Below are 20,132 nucleotides of genomic sequence, written 5' to 3' on the forward strand. Positions count from 1 at the left end.
TATTAAATTAATACAGGGCAATTGCCCTGTATAAATTATGGTTGCTAAAACCTCCTGTTGTATTAAAGGGGCAATTTACATTGTATTTTAAGTCATCAGTTAATAAATATATATATAACGTCTCAGAATGTGACGACTCTATTCGCTATACTGCTCCATCTGATCAAATTGATACGGGAAGATAACGTAAACTTATAGAAGGGTCTGAAAAATTCCCAAAGATGTTAGAACTGTCAAATTTGCGAAGCAAATTTTTTGTCGTTCCCTCCGCGGGACTCGAACTCGTACCGCTGTGACTTCTATGGCAACACCCAACACCGCTACACTAAGTCCAGCGCCCTAGACCACTCGGCCAGCTAGGCTATATAAAAATAAATAAATCCCGCACTGTGTTGAAAAATATGCCACGTTCCTCGCACGTTAAAAAAATCCTTGCTGTGGTATTCGATAGTAGTAGGAACCTTTGCGCTCCTCCACCGAAGGCTAAATTGTCCGATCCTACCCATCTCTCCTTTTTTCTAGGGGCAATCAAGATTTGTCGACCTTCTTATCCTTGTGTCCCATCCCTTTTTTCATATCATCATCATCATCATCATCATTTCATGTTCATTTTATCATCCATTTCATGTTCATCGCCTGAATATAGCTGAAATATAGCTGCTCGAGCGTTAAACCCCAATAATCAATCAATCAATCGGTTACGCCTCGGGGTACAACCAGTCGATCTCAATCATATGGATAGTACAAGTGCAATATTTGCTGTTATGATAATGTCATGATTTCGTATTTTTTTCTTTTTAACAAAAAAAAATAAAAAATAAAAAATAAATAAATAAATAAAATTAAAAAAATAAAAAAAATGAAAAGATAAAAATAATTCCGGACCCTAAGTACTTGTGAATAATTGTAATAATAAATCAATGTATCTATCAACAATTTACTGCACATGATATATACTCTTCGCGTGGTAATTAATTAGGCACTACTTTTCAAAGATTTTGAAAAAAGGTGTTCCAGGTGGTTCCAGAAACTAGGGAGTTCATGGCTTTTATTTGCTCATTTTTGTCCGACTTTTAGAGCCACCTTTTGATCCGCTATTGTTTAACGCCCATATTGAATTCAAATAATCCCGCTAAATCTTCTTTACAAATTATTTTCTATTTTAAGACGTGGTTACCTGTGTAGACTGTGTATGTTAGTGGATAGTTATTATTCATCTTACACGAAATATTTGGAAAAATCACGGAATTTATTATGGCTGATAAAATTGCAGAGCTTAGAGCACAATGTTTAGCCCGTGGGGCCAGTGGTATCCACGGAATAGGCAGGTAAGCCCCCCCCAAATAACAATAATAAAACAACACAAGAGTTAGTGGTACACAGAAATCGTGCATACATTAGAATTGCATACACTCCATCGTGGTACGCCATGCTGGCATTTTGCTTTTTTGACTGACCTCAGTGGTTCTGTCGGTTAATTATTATATTGACCCATTACTGCCTGTGTTCGTAACAACATGGGGGTCACAATTAAGACAATTAGAAAGGAGTAATAGTCTTTAAGTTTCGTGCCATAATAATTAATATGCAACACAAACACTAGATTCTGCTGCTTTTTTTCGTTAAAACAAATACCTAGAAAATAAAATAAAAAACAAGGGGTCCTGGTACTGGTAAAATATATATTACAACAGGGTACAGTAGAGTAGGCGTAAGATTATAAGCTATATATTGGCCCACTTATAAACAAACGGTAACGAGAATGGATATGGGGAATATGTCATGAGACAACGACCAACCGGAATGAAAAATGTCCGCCAAGGCCACCCATTGGTCTTCAATGAATAACGAGTAAACTCACACCACAGGTCTAGGTCAGGCTGCAGCCAAAACAAAACAGAACCAACGTTTTAATGCAAACGTTACGAGCATCTATCGAACAAGATATTGAATTGGAGGAAGATGCACAGTGTTTTAAGTGCGGTTTTTGGATAACCGGGGCTAGGCAGAGTACATGTTTTCTATATTGAAAACTAGGATATAAAAGCATCAGAATTTAAAAAAAAAAGACTCATAATTTCTACTTTTGTAATTTGTTTGTATTTTAAGGACTTTCAGAATTATGGATGACGATGGGAGTAAGTCTCTGAATTACGAAGAGTTTAAGTGCGGTCTGAATGACTTTGGCATGAGTTTCTCTGCCAGTGATGTACAGGAAATGTTTAGTTACATCGACAAGGATGGCAGTGGAACCATTCGTTTTGACGAATTTTTGCAAGCAATTAGGGTTAGTAATAAGTATATTGATGATGATTATCTGCGTTTAAAGGTTTTAATTGATTCCGAAAGTCTTGCATGTGTTTTGACGTTACTCGCGATGTTCTCGGTCATTCCAGTATTTTCACTGTATTATAGGTTAGAATCATGTCCACAATTTAGCATTTTTGTGAAATTGAAACATCTTCTTTTTGTACTTTTTTTTAAAATTTAAGGACATTTAAAAGAGTTGACGGAATAATTAGCAAAATAGGTCGTGTTTAAAACTACTTGAGTAAAATTATCATCAAATGAATTTTTAAATTGTCCGAAGAAACATTTTTCATTAAATTCATAAACTGGACTTCGATTTTCGGTTTAATCGACACATCACTTGGTGAACCTATTTCTGGCAATTCAACATGAAGGAAGTAACAGTCGCCAGACAATCTCCTAAGCCTATGGTGTACTTCTTACGTCTCAGCGATTGAAAATGCGCGTCTTTCACGGAAACTGAAAATTTGTAGCATTTAAAAAATTAAAATGGGCAAGCCGATTGTTTAGAAAAAAGGCTAAGCGGAAAAGATCGAAAACTTAAACATAACTTAAGCACACAATTAATACAGATAAATAAAAATATGATTACTCAATGTCGTAATGGTAACGAACGCGCACTGTGTTTTGCTGCTAACGCCCTTTAATTAAATATAAAAAAATATCGTATGTGTTGTGATATCAATCTCGATCTTCTCTGTCTTTTTTAGCCACCAATGTCTAGTGCGAGAATAGCAATTATAAACCAGGCTTTTGGCAAATTCGACAAGACTGGCGACGGAGTAATTGCTCTTGACGACCTGAAAGGGGTATACAACGCAAGATGTCACCCTAAATTCCAGAGCGGCGAGAAGTCAGAAGAGCAGATTCTCCGGGAATTCCTTGATGTTTTCGACCAGGGAGTAAAAGACGGAAAGGTTAACATTTATTTAAATCCAAACAATATAGTAGAAACATAATCCTTGATACATACTCGTGCCTATTTCAACTAGCAACGAGACGTTTTTTTTCAAAAGTAAGACCCTTCTAAAACTGCGCGTACCTACACATTAGTAAGGATTAGAACTCACACTGCGCACACCTTCATTGCATCCATTTATGGACATTCAAGTCCATTATTAATACCTACTGGAAAATGTCTGAATGTTTTATTTGTTTTTTTTTTAATTTAGGTTACAAAGGACGAATTCATCAATTATTACAGTGGAGTAAGTGCTTCAATAGACGATGACGCATATTTTGATTTGATGGTGAGACAAGCATGGAAACTATAGGATGCTTCTTACTACCTTTATAGATTCGTAGGTCTTCAAATTACTTTGTTACTCTTTCTATAAATACTATATTCATATGTTATAAATATGTTATTTACAATTTTGTTGCAACACTTTTTATATAGCAAAAAAAAAAATAATAAATAAAAAAATAAAAAAAAATGCCACAAAACAATTCTGTTGATATCTGTTCTCGTGGTATGATTTCTAATGACAGTCATGTATTTTGCTGAGTCCTCAAGATATTAACTCAGCCGTCGCCAAATTTCATAACAAAACTTCCACTGTAGATTTAAAATTAAGTTTGTAGTGTGCGTTTATTTTAAGAGGTGTTAGGAAAAAAACATGCCGAGTTAGTTGCTTCTAAGTTTTAAATGAAGCCTTTTAGACAAACAGACATGATTAGGCATCAAAATCGTTATTTTGTGTGATTTTGTCGTTAAATTTAAGTCATTTTAGAATAGCTAAATACGAACCATAGATACACTTCTGTAGTATAATTGTATGAAAGAATAGGATTTCTAATATGACGCCCTTAACAGTCTTTGAGACCACAACTGTGGTCTATATGAGCAGCACGCGACTTACTGGGTGTGGATTGTGTGTGTGTAAATTTACTGTCCATCTAAATCATGTAAACAAACACCCGTAACATTCCGATCTGTAACAGCTGTTTTACTCGAATGCGTCTTATATGTAAGGTAGGCTAAAAGATTTTAATAGACAAAAGAATGGATATGGTGAAACGTAACCAGGATATGACTTAATTACAAAGTAGTAAATACTTTCATAGAACACCAAATGGTCTTCAACAAGTGTAAACACACCTTTAAGTAAGATCCGAAAGGCACCGACATAAAAAAAAATAATAAAATAATAATGTAACAAAGATCTACTAATGACCAAAATCTGACTCTGGACAGGCGCATGTAATCTACGGTTGGGTTATAATTTTGTTAAGCTTAACCACCATCCCCCACAAATGAACTGAAAGAACAAACAAGCACGACAAAAATCACTAAACAATTTTTAAAATTCTTTTCCGTTATCGAATACCGCAACATACACCATAGAGACAAAATGAGATATCCACTTAAAGAACGCTTGCAGTTACTGAAAGGTAGCTCAGAACATTTTAAAGAACGACAGTACCATTAAAACTACCAGCACTAGAAATAATCAGTCACCACAATTCCAATGGACTGGATTTTGGGTATTAATGTCAAATACTAAATAGGGGAGATTCGATGTAGCGCAATACTCAAAAATGACTTGGTTTTTATGTAGGAATGCAATTAGAGGTCGAATATTTCTATTTGTGAAAACAAGATTCAAAGAAAAACAATAACTTAATCATATCCAACAAATCGATTAAGGGCAGTCAGTAAGCCCATCGGATTTTGCTTAAAAAATGTGCTTTATAGACAATATATCCGTACAAAACTAGGTGAGCAATACCATTTTCTTTTAATAAGAACTAGCAAGCGCTAAATATTACATTTTTGTATTAATGTTTTAACTTGGTAAATGTTTTTAGTAGTTAGTGATATCGATACCCTTGGCGCAAAAGCGTTTCTGCGAGAAATTCGTTGCGCTCGTTAAAATCTGACACTTTATTACTAATACGGGCAAAATGTAACGTAAATATATGTTGACATAACGTAATCATAAAACGACAGAACGTAAAGACAAAACGACATAATGTAAAGATGTTCCTACATAACGTAAATACAAAATGACCACATGTAATTATAAAACCACAGCAAGTAATATAAAATTGACAACACGTAAACAAATGTGTATCTCATCAGACAGTTTAGGCGTTTCATAAAAATGGATATGTTGTGAAATATATATACCATTAAAGGGTGCTTTAGGAATATCACCATCTCGGAATGGGACATTATCTATAAGAAAGTCAAAATTATCTCTTTTGTTATAAACTGTAACATGCAGTCTGCCATTTTCTAGTGTAATATCTATGAAAAAAAGGTGTACGAGTACCATTATTGTTAGACTTAGCCAAATTATTATGTATGGCCAAAATATCATCAAGATATATAAAACACAATTCATGCAACATACTATGTTCTGATGGATCTTCAATGATTTGATCCATGTACTGCGATTCATAACAGTAGTGAAACAAATCGGCTATGAGAGGACACAATTTTTTCCCCATTGGATTACTAACCACCTGTCTGTATAGCGTATTACCAAATCGAATAAAAATGTTGTCATATTTAAAAAAAATCAAAGTATTGATCACAATTAATGTATTTATCTTCAATCACTGTAAAAAAATGTATTCATTGTAGTCATTACAAGAAATGAATTGAGAGCTAGATTAAAGGCCTCCTTAATTAAATATGACACGTTGTATATAAGGTAGAAAAGTCATAACTATCGACAGAATCAGAAGTTATGATATATTTGTTGAAATTGCCCAGAGATCTTTTATCTGTTTTTTTTTCTAATCCATTGTTTGCAATAAGCATTTATAAAATGAATCTTTGATAGTGTTGCGACACTCTTTCCAAACAATTTTATTAGGAGGACGATATTAAGGGCCTTTTTTCATAAAAAAATTTCGGTCTTCTACGATGCTTATATCTCCAGTGATAATATGACCATAGGGTTCATACCGAAATCTTGAACTGATACAACACCAGGATGATGGACAATTTATCACGATGTCTTTATCAATAGAGGTGACAGGTGTAATTCTAATTGAAAATAATACTTCTAGTACGGGTCTTGTAGGAAGAAGATAAAACGGGGAGGGGTAACAGATTTTCAAAATAACCGGGTATAGTTTCAGTATCATCAGAGTTTCTAAATATAATAGCCAAATTAAGTAAATCATTATCCTTGTTAATAAATGGCAGTTAAAGAAAATGTCGTAACATTTTCAGGTTTGTCAATTTTAGGAAACAGCTGATAACAGTAAGAAATAACAATAAGAACTACTTCATATCAAGGACTAGAGTATGAAACACAATTGCATCCATTTAACAATGCATGAAGTTTTATTACAGGAATAGTAGAAAACGTACATAGAAGTATATGTTGCCCGTTATTTTCAAATATAGCAAGAAGGTTATTAAGAGAAACTGATTGATGAGTAGTTTTAATGAACATACCGTAACGCTCTTTTCTGTACAGGAGCTTACCCTACCGGAACACTTGGTACATGTAACCAGATTTTTTAAATTAAGTCTGGGTTGCTCATTACTTTTGTTTCTTTGTACGTATTATTTTGGTTATTCCGTGTCCTTTGTTATGTGTGTCTATTTCCCCTGTCTAGTCTTTAATCCTTGAAATGTGTATTATTTTGATTCCACTCGAATAATCATAATTTGTTGAACAATGAGACAAAGTATTGTCATCTGCATAATTATAAATATGACCTTTATCAATAAAATACAAAATGTCATTTATAAATATGTTAAAAGGTAAAACTTTAGAGTACACATTTTTGAATACCTGCCCTTTGAGTCTTCTACTTCAATGAAACTGGTCAAAACAGAACCCTGTAAAACTGGAGATCTCTGTTGACCAGACATCTTATGATTGTTCATGTTAGTTTCAATACGTTTTGAATCTATGTAACCGAATATCTGCCTAAACCGAACAAAACTTTAATCTATATTGGGTTCGGTTTATGCAGGTTTCACTAAAGATAGATATGAAAACAGTAGACAGGCCATATGAGGACAGTTTACAGATCAGAATATTTGGAAAGGCAGTCAAAAGCTTTTGATAGGTCCATAAGAAAAACAGTCAAATATTCTTTCGTTCCAAAGCATGTTTAAGCAAACTTGTTTGACAGTCACATTCCTGAATGTTCACAAAAATTATCATAAATATTCTCAAAGAATTCTAACAGTTGTTCTGTCAGTATTTTTCAAATTTTTTTAAGGAATGGGGCAACATGCTGATAGGCCTGTAATTGTTTTTCGGGGAAAGGATCACTCTTTTTTGTTATCTGTGCCTCATTTAGCCTGCATATCTGGAGAAAAGAACGCGTTTCAATTGAGAAAGTTATCATATTGATCAGTAATTGGTTTTACAATTAATGAATTACAGCATTTAATTAATTTTAAGAAATTTTCTCAACACCTGTAGCCTGTTTACATCAAATTTATGTTTTTAAAGTGGCCACATTTTCTTCACTGATGGGTTGGAAATTAAAAACATTTTTCTCAAACAAATAATCTTCAATTCTCTGTATAGGATGACTACTTATATTAAAATTATATATTTTTCCATTATCTTTAAAAAATTATAATTTTTTCCATCACCTTAAGGCCCATTCACAATTTATTAAGAATTAAAAATCTCTGCTACGTCTCCATTTTCTTGCGAAATAATTTTTGAGTATGATTTTTACCTTTCTTTGAGAAATATGTTTTGACAGTTTGCTTGTTTGCAGCCACTAGTGCTTCTATCTAAAATTCTGTTTTACGCTTCAGTTTGTTAATCAGATTTATTTTTATTTCTCACATTTTTTTCTTGCTAGTTCCTGTTCGTGTAAGGTACCAGGTTTTGTTTCTTAAGCATGGTTTTTAAAGCTCAGATTTATAATAAAAATATTGACATTTTACATGTACTTTCAAAAGTTTGATAATTCTCATTCATACATGTATTTTGTAGAGGCGTATATCAATATTTGCAATGTCCCATTTAGTGCATCTATATCTAGCTTTCTATAGCTTCTATAAATTTATATTTTTATTTGTATATGAATAGACGTGTCTATCAGTAGTTGGAGAGTTGTTACATTTTGAGCTCAGTCTAAACATTTTAAGCGCTTTTTGGGGTAATCCAATATTATTTGAACTTTTGCAGATTGCCAGTGTAAAATATCTCACAGTTTTATTTTTTGTTTGTTTGTTTTTTATCTCTTCTTCTTTTCTCGTACACCGCGCACGCTTGGATATTGAATTACTCGATAATCATTGATGGGTCTATATAATTTCTCATATATGATTGTAGGTACAAATGTATTGTCCATGTTTGTCTTCCCAGATTTTGTACATGTCTGAAGGTTGTGTTTTGAGTCTTATTCTTCTTTTCCACATTGTCGCATTTGTACTGCAATCAATTTTGTATGTAGATGTTGATTAAGTATATTGTTTACAGATTTAGGTCTGAAGATGGTGCCATCCTCAGATCTTGTCAGCTGATGGTAATTGGCATATGGTTGAAATGTGTGAAATGTATATTTTGTCATAGTCATAATCTCTGCTAAAGGCACGATGCTATTTTGATGCTATTGAATTGCTCCTTCGATTGTTAGTCTGCCCGCCTTCACTCGTTTGCATGCTCCACACTGGGGTGGGATTCATTGTACTACTTTTCGTAGGGTTTTGTTTAGAGCCTAAGCATAAGAGGTCTGTTGATCCTACGTTTGATAGTATTTGTCATATGAATTTTGCTTTTATCTCGGCTTGAAATTTGGAATGGTAGGCGCCTTTTGGTATGACCTAATACCGCTGATCTCTATTAGGATATTGAATGTTAGTACTAGCTCCGCCGTTCTTTGTTTTGACAGTTTCTCATTCATCCGTACAAACTCTAAAACTCTAATCAAAGACTCTTATTGACATCTATCTTTAATAAAGGCTGAGGTAAGTGGTGCTTTTATCAGTCCTTTGTTTTGGGGAATTTTGGAACATATGTTTCAAAGGTGATATTTTCTCTCCTTATCTTACAGTGGATCATTCAATGTAAATGATGTTGGTTGATTACTCTCTGGTATTTTTGTATTTGATAACCACTGGGTCAACGCCACTGCTGATGTACCAAAGGTCCACCAACCCAGTAGGCAGACTGGACTGATCCCGAATTATATCAAATTTCATTTATCATATTAGTCAATATTTCCACTATTACAAATTTCAGAATACATTAAACACTGAGGCATTCATTCCTTGTATTGTACATGGTACAGAACCTCTCGGTGACGGATCTGGCTTTCTTTTTCGATAGTTTTGGTATGTATATCTCTTGTATACATTTAGTTTTTGGATTTAGGTCTTCATAAATATTTAATACTAATGCTCTGCTGATGAGAATTTAGTCCTTGAAACAAGTGTACAGAATATCAAAATTTGCGGTATATATGATTGGTATTTTTGTAATTTGAATACTCGATCTCTGGTATCTAATCATGATGTTCACTCAGCAAGGCTTTGGTTTCGTTCACAAATCTCGGATTTTTTCAATCGTCCTGTTGATAGTTGACTTAATTTGTTGTACAGTTGATGGTCCTGCGTGAATTTGTATTTCATATCTTGTGTCATAGCTTTGCATTCTCTTGTTCTTTATGCAGGAGGAATATTGCAGAGGTCTCTACAATGCTTTGAATTGGTGTGTATTCATGCCTCCTTTGGTTATTCTCATTGATTAATTATGCATATTATCCAGGTGAGTTCTTATATTTTCCCGGTAGACACCTTTTGATATCGCTACAGTTGCACCCAATTTGGTTCATGTCGGTGAGTTTTCCGTATAAGCGATGTAATGTAATGCTAGTTACTTTTTTCTTTTGAGAATTCTTTTATATTCCAGTAGATGTTGTCTTTTGTCAATGTTGTTGTCTGAAATTAATTACTTTAAATCATAATCCCAGCCCCAAATCAAAATAAAAATTTGAGGCACTACAAGTACAGTGGGTTGGTCTTGCGTGAATTTGTATTTCATATCTTGTGTCATAGCTTTGCATTCTCTTGCCCTTTATGCGGTAGGAAAATTGCAGTGGTTTCTACAATGCTTTGAATTGGTGTGGTCTTCATGCCTTTTGTCTATTCTTATTAATTTTGCACTTTATCCAGGTGAGTTTTTTATATTTTCATGGTAGACAGTTTTTCATATCGTTACAGTTGCATCCAATTTGGTTCATGTCGGTCAGTTACTTCTGCATACGCAATGTTATGTGATGCTAGTTACTTATTTTTGTTTGAGAATTCTTTTATATTCTAAATATTTAGAAATTAATTACTCTAAGTCGTAAGTCCAGCCCCAAATGGAAATAAAAATTCGGGGCACTACAAAATACTTTCTGAAGGCGAACTTATTAGGTGACTTTTCAAAAACATTAAATTCTTAATCGTTACTCTATTTAATGAAATAAAAACAAGAATTAACAAAGGTATATACCGTTTGGTAACTAATGAAGCGATTGACATATATCATGTACATTTGTATTTATATAACACTATAACAATAAAGTTGAAAATAATAGCACTTTCCGTATATCCGTTACATCCTTCATTTCGTGCATTATAAAGCTAGAACATCGTTGCTTCTAGGAGATAATTCGACTGTCTTTGTGGATATAAACCACTAAAATCCCCAAAAATCTTTCGTAACACAAAGTTAGCCAATCATTTGCACGATATGTGTGACGCTGACAATCAGCTGACTGCTCCTATACTTGGTTTAATTTTCGTTTTCGTGCTAACATATATACTAAATACTGATAGACCCGGTTTGCACTCATGTGTGTAATACATGACGTACTGTTCAAGGTGTTTCTTAAGGTCCTTGACTGTCAGTTGGGGGTCTCTCACGGACGGTGTAAAGCATCAAAGCGTTTACAAAGTTCCCGGGCATAGTCAAACCCGTGAATGTGGGTCATTGTGTATTCGGGGAAATTAGTTGTCATGTGACCACGTTCGTTCATTAAATTCATTAAAATTGATGCATTATCAACGTGATTTAATGTCGATCGGTGACCTAGTGATTCAATTGTAATATGCACGCTATATACAGCGTTGTATAGCCTACAGCAGCATTTGTTGAATCTTTGACCCAGAAAAATACTCAACACTTTCAAGTGCATATGAGACAGATATTGGTGCATGCCAGTCAATCGACGAGAGTTTTCCAAGGCCGAAAAAAATAATGTTATGTTTCCGAGCTCTATTCTAAAATTTTGTAGGGTCGGTAGGTAGGGATTTTTATTTTCATTTGATATTTTGAATGTTATTGTTAGTCAGCACCGATGGATTTAGCCTTAAATTCCTTTATAAACCGGTATTGTATTTTTGTTTCATAAGAATTTCGAATGCATGACTGTAAGTGGGAAATTTTTCCATTATGCACTTTTATTCTCCTTTTCCTAGAGTACTGTTTAACTATGACTAACTACGGCATCCGTGTCGTCGTCGTCCATATTAACTTGATTTTTGTGCCATGACTTTATGGTTATGGTGGATCAGTTGTTAAGAAATTTGAAATGATTTAACTAACTACTAATTAATGATTGCTCCTATTTAATTTAGTTTGTGACTCTATCATTTTAAAACTGGGGCCATCCAAGTAACTGACAGATACCACACTGTCGGTTTCTGTTAACCTAAAAGAGAGCCCAGAATTTTACCAAGCTAACCAACATAAAGTGAAATGCCAAATCCTTAATAACATGGCATGGCAAGTTCAACACATTTATTGATGTTAATATATATTTATAAACATGTGCATAATTCATTATTGATTTCAGTAAATGGAGGAGTTTTCTGGACGATGAAAACACGTTCAACCTACCGGTGCACCTGGGCCATGCTCCCAGTTTTAAGTGGAGTCCGAGTTTCTCATTTACTTTTGTTACTTTGTATGTATTATTTTAGTTACTTTATGTCTATTGTTGTGTTTGTCTGTTTTCCATGTCTGGTCTTTGTCTCTGGATTACATTCCATTGATTTCCGCTAGAATCTTGGTTCCATTGGTTACTCTTACAAGACAAAACGTATGTATGTTCAAATTTGCTCTTTTGGCAATACCAGTCTGCGTCCATACTTGCCCCTCGCGCAATACTAGTCTGTGTCCACGTTTGCCCCTCGCGCAATACCAGTCTGTGTCCACACTTGCCCCTCGCGCAATACCAGTCTGTGTCCACACTTGTTATATTATAATAAAACTTTTTGTATATGAATTATAAGTGTTTGTTTGAACCCTATGTCGTCTACCCTATATCGCATACGCTATATCACACATCTAGACCTATATCGCATACGTTATATCACACATCTAGACCTATATCGCATATATACCCTATATCACACCCTTAGACCTGTATCTCATCCCTATATACCCCCTTTACAGACCACACTTGAAGTATGGTTAAAATATACGATATAATGAACATGATATGTCAAAATCTGTATCACATGCTGTATCAACCCTCGACCTATATCACCCTCGCGGTTGATACAGCAAGCGATACACATTTTGACATGTAACATTCAGTATTTATCATGTAAATGTGTTAATTATCTGTCTTGTAAAAATAAAATATCTGTCTGAGTGACTTGACTTGTGCTAGAACACAGTAGTCTGTTTTGAACATTTTAAGGGTTGAAATGCTTATCCATAAAAGAAGATACTCAATTACAAGTTAAAACATATGCTATAGAAAGTATCATAAAATACACATTTTTTATTACTGGTGTTCAGGCGAAATTTAACACAAGGTAATATAAACTTTAAATAAATATCTGATCTGAAGTTTCATTGAACAATAAACTTATTTTTATTGCATTCTTTCCACTAACCCAACACTTGTTAAATGATCTATAGTTATCATTTTTTCCTCAACATTTTATTTTTTAAATTAACAATTACACGGTTGAATGCTTCGAAAATGCAAATATAAGGATTTGATTTTCGTCGTTACCCTACATTCATTTCCTGAAGTCGTTATTTCTGCAAAAATAAATAAAAAATCCAAAGACTAAAGAGCCTGAATCGCGTTGCGTTGATAAGACACATTCTATTTTTCTGTATATTCCGACATGGCTAAAACACGATAATTTAACCATACTAAGAAGTAATCATGCTGAAAACTTAATATATGTGAAAAACTGCTGCCTGACCCCTATGTACGGATCAAATATTCCAACATCAGTTATAAGAATATCACAAGGAAAATTCATATTTAGTTTGGTTCTAATTATATTAGGAGTGTCCGAGGTGAGGAATTTTTTATAAATTGTTGAGACCCTTATATATATTATTCTGTCTGCCCATCTATCCACATTTATTGTAAAAGCAACTCCTCCTAAACCGCTCAAGGGATTTTGATGAAATTTTATAGGAAGAATTGGGAATCGTATGTAAATGTGGACTCAAAGGGAGATAATCCAACTTAAGGATTTTACATGCTTAAACGTTATATGTAAGCGTAACTTCTCAACCGTTTAATGAAAATTAATAGGAATATTGCATGGGCATCGGGTGATGATGTACTTGAAGGAATAATGCTACTGGCGGAGGACTGCTCGGGACTTATCCAACTTCAGGGTTTTACATTCTAAAACCTAATCGCAATTCCTCCTCAACCGCTCTAGGGATTTCATAAGAAGAATGGGCATCGTATGTAGATGTGCATGAAAATAATATAATAACTGTCGGCGGACTCACGATGGATTTTATTGAACTTAAGGGTTATACATTGAACTATAATTGAAGCCGGGGTATTATCAATGTGAGATTTCTTGTTTTCCTGTTATTACACCTATTTAATTGTTTATTTCGTACCAAAAAAGTTTTATTGTTATAGTTTACTTACAGTGTCACTTTAAGGGTTTACTTTTTCTGCGGTACATTTGTTGTTTCTTTCTGTTTTCTTTACTCCCTATACTTGTTCAGCCTTTGATTATTAATCTGACCAATGTTTGCCCTGAAACTGACGATGATTACCCTTTAACTGGTTATCGTTTCTTTTGATATTGACCAAGAATGACTAAGGTTTCCCTTTAAATTGACAATGGTTCTCAAAACTGACCATTGTTTTCCTTTAAAGTAACATTTTCCCCCTTTTAGCAGACCATGAATTTCCTTTGCACATCGCTTCACTTAAAACTATCGCTGGTTCCCCTTAAAGCGGGCAATGGTTTCCTTAAGACTGTCGTTGATTTCCCTTCAGGCTGTGGATGATTTCCCTTGATACAGCCAACTGACCATTGTTTACCTTTACTCTTATAACTGTTCATGGTTTACATCGATACTAAAGTAAGATCTTGAGAAATTCTTTGAAAATATCAAGGATATTTTGTACACACGAGGCTTATTTAATTTGTAGTGTGTGACCCCATTTGCTTAAGATCAACTGCATCACAATATGAGAAAGAAAAAATAGAGATTAAAATTGAAAAAAGTAAATATAGAACAGGAGACACACTAATCTTCAATCGGAACTACTCGGCCATTTCCGCTACACTAAAGAATAACCTCGGATGTAGGAAGGAGAATTTCTTCTTGGAAAAAAATGCCGGAAATGTAGTCATACGCGAATCAAAGTAGTTCTATCCACCAAATTTTTTTTAAGTGGACGACCATTGGACTTTGAGGTGGGACAGTTTTTGGAAATAAATGTTCCGGTTCTGAAAAAGTTGAAAATAAATATTTTGCCTACATCTCCTAAAAAACAAATAAATTTTCTGACCTCAGTCTAGATACGCCGAAATGTGAAATAGTAATAAATGATATTGCGCCGATGCGGTTGAAAATAAATTTTCTGAAACCCCATCCCTTTCAGAATCAAATTATCTTCCCAACATATCACCTGGACCTCTACTGTCGACATTTAAAATCCGTTCTTTACGAACTGGAAAAAAATGTATTCTCCCCTGAAACCATTGAGTAACTGTCATCGCTTTATGGATATAGATACACAGCTGTAACAATAAGATGAAACACCTTAAAGAAAGCGAAAATCTTATACAAAGGTCTCTACATAAGTCTCCTTTTAGGCTGATAGAGAATACACCCTTTACAAAACCCACTGGCACCAGTGGCGGGAACTGACATCTGGCACCTGGCATCAGACTCAATATTCCGTTATTAAATGATTTTTTTATTCAAATCACTGGAATCTCCAAAATCCTATAAAGGCTAATGAAAAGAATATCCCACTGATGGGCAAACTGTTGACAATGTTAGTGAACGAATCAAAAACCATTAGTGTATATTCATTATCGCCTTTTACCGAGTCTTCACGTCATCTTCTTTACAATTTCGAGAAGGACTGTGATGCTGATTTGTCTCCAAACGACCGACGTTTTACGACAACTCCTTGTAGGAGTTATTTTTGTTGAAAGACAAAAATAATGATTTTTACTGTTCCAGTCTCATAATTTGCTTTAAAAATTAAAAAAGTAAAAAAGATACAATTATATGACAAGGCCTACAAAATTATATTTTCAAATTAATTGACTTATACCTTTTTTAGTATGTGGATTATTTTTACAAGTAACTTCTTATGGTTTCTATGTTAGCTATAAGGCTTTAAAGAACCCCTATAGTTGTAGGCTTTTATGTTCGAACTACACAGATCAACAAAAAAACTGTTGACAGTTTGCCCAAACTAATAAGTAAATGTATTTTGATTCAGAGTTCCGATATATCGATATATTTTTTACCTCTCTGTATAATTACGATCTATCGGTCACTTTTGTTACCTCTCAACATACTAACGATCTATCGATCACCTTACTCTTCTTCTGTCTTTGTTCCTTTCAAAATTAAACAAAAATGAAGTCTTATTTTTCCAAAATTAACAGCTCATTTATTAACACATACATACCATTCGTAAACATTGACACTTTAAATTAAATTTTGGATGTATAAGGAAGAACACGAGCTAACAAGTATAGAATATGACTATCGTATTTTGATAACAATAGACCGATGTATCAGTTTACAAAAATAGATACAAAGGTATAAACAACAGACATTTGTTTGAATACTTGAGTCAGCTTGTTGTATCATATATGCAAAACAACTTTCAAAATAATGGAACTTTAGAAATCACATGATTTTCTTCATTATAAGTCTATTTCTTGTCCAGTAAAGGTTTCGCTGTATTACATAATTGATTGCATATATTTCTGTACTTAAAGTAACGCATTTCTTCAAGTTTAGATGCTACATAATTCAAGATGATTGTATATTTTGATTTTTGATTTATTTTTAGTATTTAAAATTACTATGGCGTTCTAGTTTGCCTAGTGTGTTCCATACAGATATAGCCCAAACATCGGTTTCCTCTCATTGAAAATTCGGCAGAAGGCCGTTTCACTAAACCCATTCCAATTCTATCCAGAGGACGTTTCACTAATCCCATTCCAACTCTATCAAATGGGCGTTTTACTAATCCCATTCCAACTCTATCAAAAGGGCGTTTTACTAATCCCATTCCAACTCTATCAAAAGGGCGTTTAACTAATCCCATTCCAACTCTATCAAATGGTTTCTTGACTAATCCCATTCCAACTCTATCAAATGGTTTCTTTACTAATCCCATTCCAACTCGATCGAATGGTTTCTTGACTAATCCCATTCCAACTCTATCAAATGGTTTCTTTACTAATCCCATACCAACTCGATCAAATGGTTTCTTGACTAATCCCATTCCAACTCGATCGAACGGCTTCTTGACTAATCCCATACCAACTCGATGAAATGGTTTCTTGACTAATCCCATTCCAACTCGGTCGAATGGTTTCTTGACTAGTCCCATTCCAATTTTATCGAAAGGCCGTTTAACTAATCCCATTCCAACGCGATCAAATGGACGTTTCACTAGCCCCATGCCAACTCGGTCGAAAGGTCTTTTTACTAAACCCATACCAACTCGATCAAATGGTCGTTTTACAAGTCCCATTCCAATTTTATCCAATGGCCTTTTGACAAGACCCATACCAATTCTGTCGAACGATCGTTTTATTAATCCCATGCCTATTCGGTCAAGTGCTCTTTTTTGTACCGTTTTAGTTCCAATATGCTTTTTCATCAGCTCTACGACTTGTGGATATATCTGATCTACTACATCTTCATCGCTAAATGACCCACTAGGGCTGTTTATAAGACCTTTAGTATTATCCACTTCGTTATCTTCCGTAGTGTCATCTTCCTGTGCGAATGTTGAGCTGTAAAAAATACACTTTCTTGTAGATTACATGGGAGTAAACAAGTATTTCTGAAGACTAGTAGCAAACTATTTCTTTGTATTAATATACTGGCAAAATAATTCGGAAGCATCAAACCATACAGAACCATACAGATGTCCCACGGGAAAAAATGGAACCAACCCAGGTTCGATAATCAGTTAATTTAATTATGTTTCATGATGTGAATAATATTGAAATGGTGAAATATCATCCAAAATAGACAAATTGTCGGAGGTAAAAAAAAAACCTGGAATACATTGTACAATTCTACTTTTGAACGCTAAAATATTTATCCTGAACTTAATAATTACCAAATGTACTATTAATAAATCGTGCAAATATCAATATTGCTGACCTAACATAATTAAAATCATGTTTTTGAAGTAACATTAAGCAACAGAACAAGATATTTGGGAAATTGGGTTTTGTAATTTTATGAGGTATGCTCAGTAAATGGTATATTTATAATTTACCGCGTAACAGCGAATAGAATGAAATTATTGTATTCAGTCATCGAGCAGGCCCTATAGTATATTTGTCACCTGACAATTATGGTTTGGTTATTCAGTTCCTAGTCACCTGTACATCAGTTTAGACGTAATATGGAAATTTATACGTCGCATAAAATTTCTATTACATGTCATACATTAATTTTCTTTTAACTTAATTAGACATATGTTTTCATTTCTTTTCATTTGTAATTACTGTCAGAGTAATTCTTTTTAGACGGTTATTGCATTATGTTCTGACCTATTAGGTTGGTTTTTCTTGTCCGGCTAAATCGTTGATGATAGAGGTTACCGTACTGTTGCTAATTTTTCTCATTTTGGATTTGTTTACGTTACAAACTCTGTGCAATCTGAAAGCTATATGAATCTGCAGTAATCTAAAAACTTCTTAATTCAGTGTAAAGTAAAAATTCTGAACAAAAAAACTCTAGGCCCTTCATATGGCTAAATTTAAAATGAAAGTAGTGATTTCTTCACCTGTCATTTTCACTTTACCGTTCTTTCTTAAAATGCACATAAGGTATGTTGGTATTTTTATGACAGTTAAGGTAAAGGGTGACCATCATAATGAAACTCATGTACTAATAAAAAAATGAGCCTTATAAATAGTTGAATTTAACATAGAAGGTAATGGAGACCAGAAATAGTGGTATGACACCTTTATCAGTGTTCACAACTTTTAAATTCCTAACTTGAGAACAAAATTCATGGATTTATGGTTTTTGTCTACTGTATTGTCTGTACAAGATATAACCAAAATACTACATAAAGTTTCAGAAATAACCTTCAAAATTGCTAACATACCACCTGATTTATCAAAATTGAGACAGCCATTGTAGCATACGATTTGTACGGGTCCCAAGAACTGATACATACAATTATTTTACACTCCAGAAAGTCGTACATTTATAAATATTAATACTTGCCTTTCATGTTACAAATTTGAAAAGGATAAAAAAACAAGTCCGAATAAGTAAAAAAAGAACAATAAGAAACATAGTACAATAAGCATTTTCATCTCTTTCTTTGGAGCATGCACAATAAAGACTTCCGCGAGTTAAATGCAACATTTTCCCGAAAAATTTACAGTAATGTTAATTACAAGAAATACGGGAAACAGTAGGATATTCCGCCCCTTACTGTACACACTGCAGTCTGTGCGAAATACTTTGAACGTTTGTCTTACATTTGGTCAGACACATTGACAGATCCCCCCCCCCAAAAAAAAATACATTAATGTTCATTTGTTTACCCCTGCAAGTTGTACATTATGTAACGTACGAATTTTTTGTATCCGTCAACATGTCCGCAGGTCTGCACACCTGTCTTTGGAAAATGGCTTTCAACCAGAAATTCATGAATTTATGATTGTGTTCGTACTTACAACTGATTTGTCAAAATCGATACAGGAATCGGGAGCATACTATTTCAACAGGTCCCTATAACCGGTAGTGGTACATTCGATTTTTTACAATCAAGGAAGCAGCACATTTACAGAAATAAAACTAGCCTTGCGTGTTACAAATTTTAAAAGTAAAAACCTGTCAGAATAGGTACAAAAATAACAATAAGCATTTTTCATCTTAATATTTTGAAGTATACACAGTAAGGACTTCCGCGAGCTAGGTGAATGCAACATTTTCCCGAAAAAACTACAATAATGTTCTTTAAAACCACGGAAACAGTATAATATTCCGCCCCTTACTGTACACACTGCAGTCTGTGCAAAATACTTTGAACGTTTGTCTGACATTTGGTAAGACACATTGACAGCTTCTGTTTAACCGAACAAATTTTTACCGGACCGAAAAAATGTAATCCTTACTACATGTATTTATGAGTCAAAGATGGAAAGACAGAACAAACATGGAAGTTTCATTTCTCCAAATATCATGATATACTGATTTTTGCAATGTAGGGGCTTACACTACAGGGTTACTTGATAAATGAGTTAAAATATCACTATTTCTAGACAACACTGGCATGACTGGAATTGAATTGTTAGCCTGATATTCTTTTTGTAGTTGCATGGGCACAATATTGTATGATGCTGTTCTACACAGAATGAATCAGTTTTACCT

General features: G+C 34.0%; 2 protein-coding genes across 2 annotated transcripts in view; one reads left to right on the plus strand and one right to left on the minus strand.

Annotated features, from left to right (window-relative positions):
* The first annotated feature begins 1,172 nt into the window (after window positions 1-1,172).
* LOC148624529 (calcyphosin-like protein) lies at window positions 1,173-3,688 on the plus strand. Its single transcript, XM_088567191.1, has 4 exons — window positions 1,173-1,328; window positions 2,110-2,287; window positions 3,021-3,227; window positions 3,483-3,688. The coding sequence occupies exons 1-4, from the start codon at window positions 1,255-1,257 to the stop codon at window positions 3,582-3,584; spliced, it is 561 nt and encodes a 186-aa protein (XP_088423317.1). The 5' UTR covers window positions 1,173-1,254; the 3' UTR covers window positions 3,585-3,688.
* A 12,103-nt stretch (window positions 3,689-15,791) lies between these two features.
* The window catches only part of LOC148624530 (uncharacterized), a 30,680-nt gene continuing 26,339 nt past the window's right edge, over window positions 15,792-20,132 (minus strand). Inside the window, exon 2 of the mRNA XM_088567190.1 lies at window positions 15,792-17,521. Coding sequence (XP_088423316.1) covers window positions 16,579-17,521 — 943 coding nt within the window. The 3' untranslated portion in view covers window positions 15,792-16,578. The remainder of the gene's footprint in view (window positions 17,522-20,132) is intronic.

Source organism: Perna viridis, chromosome 2 (assembly GCF_037379345.1).
Source record: "Perna viridis isolate PV_CMFRI_1.1 ecotype Kerala chromosome 2, ASM3737934v1, whole genome shotgun sequence".
Classification (NCBI taxonomy): domain Eukaryota; kingdom Metazoa; phylum Mollusca; class Bivalvia; order Mytilida; family Mytilidae; genus Perna; species Perna viridis.